The sequence below is a fragment of the Sprattus sprattus genome, assembly GCF_963457725.1.
Source record: "Sprattus sprattus genome assembly, chromosome: 17".
Classification (NCBI taxonomy): Eukaryota; Metazoa; Chordata; class Actinopteri; order Clupeiformes; family Clupeidae; genus Sprattus; species Sprattus sprattus.
In genome coordinates this window covers 14866260-14870801 of record NC_137915.1, presented here as the reverse complement: position 1 = coordinate 14870801, position 4542 = coordinate 14866260, and the positions used below count along the sequence as shown (strand labels likewise).

General features: G+C 45.1%; 1 protein-coding gene across 1 annotated transcript in view; it reads left to right on the top strand.

Moving 5' to 3' along the window:
- prex2 (phosphatidylinositol-3,4,5-trisphosphate-dependent Rac exchange factor 2) overlaps nt 1–4542 on the top strand; it is a gene marked incomplete at its 5' end in the record, with an annotated part of 133701 nt that overhangs the window by 43059 nt on the left and 86100 nt on the right. Inside the window, 2 exons of the mRNA XM_080855016.1 lie at nt 1873–1973; nt 4052–4155. Of these exons, the coding sequence (XP_080711142.1) occupies nt 1873–1973; nt 4052–4155 (205 nt within the window). The remainder of the gene's footprint in view (nt 1–1872; nt 1974–4051; nt 4156–4542) is intronic.

Below are 4542 nucleotides of genomic sequence, written 5' to 3'. Positions count from 1 at the left end.
TACACCTCAGCTGTCAGGATCCTAATCAGACTCGCCTAGGAGAGAATGTTTATGTCTTTGGCAGGGGGGAACAGCTTGAAAACTGTTAGACACCGCGATTCATGGCGTAAGTGACTGTTATTTGTCAAAGGGTGTCATGAGAGCTATGGATTCCAAACATACGGCGTGTTTTTCTATCCAAGGGTGGGTTAGCAAGGTTGACTAAATCTTCCATCACTCTCCCCGGGTCTCTCGCTGGCTCCTGTGTTTCTGTTCCCTTGCGCTGTACATGTCATGGTTTGTGTGAGCCTCTCCCTCTTTCTGTTCTTTCAGTCTTCTTCCGCTCTCTTTCTCCTTTTCCACTCTCTTTCTTTTCTCCTTCTCTCTTTCTGTTCTCCATCTCTCCTTCTCTCTTTTCTCCTTTCAGTCTTCCTCCTCTCTCTTTGTCCTTGTCCTATCTCTTTTTTTTCTCCCTTTCTTATTTCTCTTCTCCATCTCTCCCTCTCTCTTTTCCTTCTCTCAGTCCTCTTCCCTCTCTTTTCTCTCTACACCCTTTCTCCTCACCTCACATGTCAGGACAAAATAAAATTCATGGTATGGTAGACATATGACTTGGTATGGGCTGTGAGATTAGTTAGTGCTGTCTATTTTTCTATCCCTGCGTCTCTGTCTCTCTCTCCCTCTGTCTGTCTGTCTGTCTATCTGTCTGTCTTTCTTTTTGCTTTCACCACTGGGTCCCCAAAAATATGAAACTCTGGGAAGACCGCAGAATTTGGTGGTGGAGTTTGGTGGAGTTGGCCATGTTTGTTTTGGTTTTGCGGAAAGGGACGGAGGGACGCAGAGAAGCTGGAGGGGATGGAAGCCGGAGGGGGGGGGGGGCTACGAGGTCACAAAGTGAGATATCGCTTCCTCCCCCCCGTCCAGTTCTCTGGATTTCCCCTTCCTTGGAAATCCAATTATGCCATTTAGTCAATTTGGGGCTGGGAGCAGGTTTGTGTGTGTGTGTGTGTGTTTGTGTGTGTGTTTGTGTGTGTGTGTGTGTGTGTGTGTGTGTGTGTGTGTGTGTGTGTGTGTGTGTGTGTGTGTGTGTGTGTGTGTGTGTGTGTGTGTGTGTCTGCCCCAGCTCGTTATGTTTCATGTGGCGGGTTGTTTCTGTCCCATCTTTGTCTGTAAGTGATCAGCATCAGGAGTCACTCACATATAGTCAGGAGTTTGTGGAATCTGTGTTTGTGGTATTGTGTTTGTGGTATCGCGTTTCTCAAAACCAATAAAGCCTTGGCTTGGGTTTGGAAGTCAGGATGATGTGGGTATATTTACTCAGTGTATCAGAGACACGCTGAATGGGCAGCACTGTGTAAAGATACTGTAATCCGGCAGGATGTTTTCTTTAGAAAGAAAGAAAGATAGAAAGATTCGCTCAGTCTTTAATTATATACTGTGTGTTCAACGAATCAGATATGTTTGTGAGATGCGTGCATGTCAGCACTGAGCTTCATCCAGTGTGTGTCTGGTTTGGTTTATTTGTTTGCAGTTATTTGTGTCTGAAAACATATAATAGAGTAAGTAGCTGTTTAACATTATAAAACATAAAATATATATTTTTGCTTGTGCTGGTACAATACTATACTGCTGCTGTAGCTTTGACTCCACAGTGAGCTTGTGTCATTGGCTGATAAGAAATGTATGCGATATACTGTGCATGACTTCACTCCAGCTGCTTGGCTTCCACAGTGAGAAGCGCCTCAGTCAATGTTATTTTCTATTTGATTAATAGTGTATTCGACTTGATTGCGACTGTTCTTCCTCCACAGAAAGGTTGTGTCTTGGCTGAAGTGAGTCTATGTGTGATCTATACAGTGTGTGGGGCTGACTGCAGCTGTTTTGCCCCCGCAGTGAATTTGTGTCCTGGCTGATGGAGATCGGGGAGACGGATAACCCAGAGGAGGGTGTGCACCTGGGCCAGGCTTTACTGGAGAACGGCATCATCCACCACGGTCAGTCCTCTTCCTCCCTTAAGTCCCCTCTACATTCGTCCATGTCATTCTAAGGGGGTTCAGGCCCTGGGTTCTGTAAAGCGCCTTAAGACAATTTTATTGTTTTGGTGTTATTTAAATAAAATTGAATTTATGTGAATTAATCAATGTCAGATAATCAGGGCTTCAACAGGACTGACACAGGCACAGGCCCAAGCCTGCTAACCCCTTTGCTGCAGAGTTAGCCTGCTTTTTGCCTTGGCTAAATCATTTAGCAGATTTGTGTACTCACAAAAACGTTTCATGACTGATGATGCAGGCTTTGCTTTTGACAGTTGAGTCCATGATTGCAGCTATAGTTTTTTTTCTCACCCACGAGAGCCACAGAGAGCCTCTTAAAGAGCCTTAAGCTGTCTCGTTCTACTCAACTTTAGCTGTTATGTAGAACAGAGCAGAACAGACATTTTCAGCAATAACAAGCCCCTCTTGCATAACAAAATGGTTCTTCACACAGAAAAACCTCTAAGTCACTTCTGAAACTTTTGAAAGCGCTGATTTTATGTCAAAGCGTTGTTCCATCCACACTATTGTTTTTCCACCCTTTTCCAAATGTTCTACATCCCCACCAAAACGCAGAAAAGTGTTTCTTATTGTTATTGTGTCTGGCGAAAAAACGTATCAGTATTGTTGGAACAATATCATTATTTCAAAAACTGTGTTTTCCCTGTCCACACTACCCATGTATGAGAGAGTGTTTTTGAGAAGTATTGTTTTCTGTGTCAGAAAATGCTGTTTTAGTGTGGATGGAAGGGTTAAAAGGAGAAACAAGCATTTCAAATTTAGGATAGGACGTTAAACCGCATTGATGGGTACTATATTCTCATTGTTCCTTCCCCCTCGCACTGGTAGCTGTCACGGTTTGTTATTATTAACAGTAACTACAAAATGACCCTCATAGGACACCATAACAATGATATCATCCCAGGACCTGGACTTAGGGGTGTTGAAAGGCGTGTGGAGCAGATGGCTTCTTTATAAGCAGTGGAAGTGCTCCGTTTACTTCAGGGATTATAAATATTCATCCTTTCACACCCTGTGTTTGTTTTAGATTGCCCAAATTGTTGCTCAGCAGCCTTCCCACTATTTGGTTATTCATTCCACAGGAAGGGGGGACTGCTTTTCTCAGTAGCTTTGGTACATTACTCAGATCAGAATACAAATTGTTAACCTCCACAAAATTCTCAATTTGTTCAACCCTCACATCATTTAGTTACTTGTGCACATCATAACAGCAATTTCTCATTATTTTCACATTCATGCAAAACATTCATGTGTGTGTGTGTGTGTGTGTGTGTGTGTGTGTGTGTGTGTGTGTGTGTGTGTGTGTGTGTGTGCGTGTGTGTGTGTGTGTGTGTGTGTGATTGTGTGTGTGTGTGTGTGTGTGTGTGTGTGTGTGTGTGTGTGTGTGTGTGTGTGTGTGTGTGTGTATGTGTGTGTGTTCTTTTCCTGAAAAGCGACTGGACCCAGTCCAAGTGGAGCTCTAAATCACTTTCCACCCCGTTTCTCCTGCTTCCTAACAGTGGAGAAATGAATTTGGGGCTTTGGAGCCTCACGTCGGCTCAGTGTGAAATCATTCTGGGGCTGCCTGAAAGACTCACCGGGAGGAGGTTGTGGGGGGGGGACTCATAGGGTCAACCCCCACACCCCCCCAGATTACTTTTCTGGAAACGAAAGCCTTAATGCCACTTGCATGTGGGAGAATAGGACTGGTGGAACGGAATGGTTTCAATTAGAAGGGTCTTTGAAGCTGAAGCTTTTAGCTGAAGTTTTGGAGGCAGCTGTCCTATATCTGAATGCAGCATAGAGCATTATGGTTCTTCCCTAGAGGCAGAGAGTGACACACGGTATGATTAGGTGTGGATGTGTTATAGTGCTTCTATGCTCCGTGTGCCTAGTGCCTTCGGTCACGCGGGCCAAAATAAAGCTCTTTTTGCGTTGTGTCTTTTCAGTCTCTCTGCACCAACCTAACTGCCTGTTCTGGTGGTTGCTCTGTTGTCAGAATGTTGTTTCTGGAACATTCTTGTTCTTGTTCTCCGCAGTGACAGACAAACACCAGTTCAAGCCCGAGCCGGTGCTGTACAGGTTCCGCTATGACGACGGCACGTACCATCCCAGGAGCGACATGCAGGATGTCATCTCCAAGGTAACCAGGCGTGGGCCCATTGTGCGTCCCGCCAGCCCAATGCTTATGGATTGATTTTGGCCCGACCTACCGGCGAGGCGTCCCAATATTCTAACCATCACTTTGTCTGTGTCCATGTTTCCCCTGTGTTTGTGTTACACTCCCTGCACATCTGTCTCTTCCTGTCTTTCTGTTTCTCTCTCTCTCTCTCTCCTTTCCTTTCGCTCATTCTCTTAACCTCTTTTTCTCAATCACTCTCTTCATCCCTCTTTCCTCCTTTCTCCCTCTCCCTCTGTCCTTCTCTCTTTCCCTCTTTTCTCTTCCATTTCCTTTCACCCATTTCCATTTCCCCCCTTTCTCTCCTCCTCTCCCTCCCGCTCTCTCAATTCTTTCTCCCTTCACTCTATC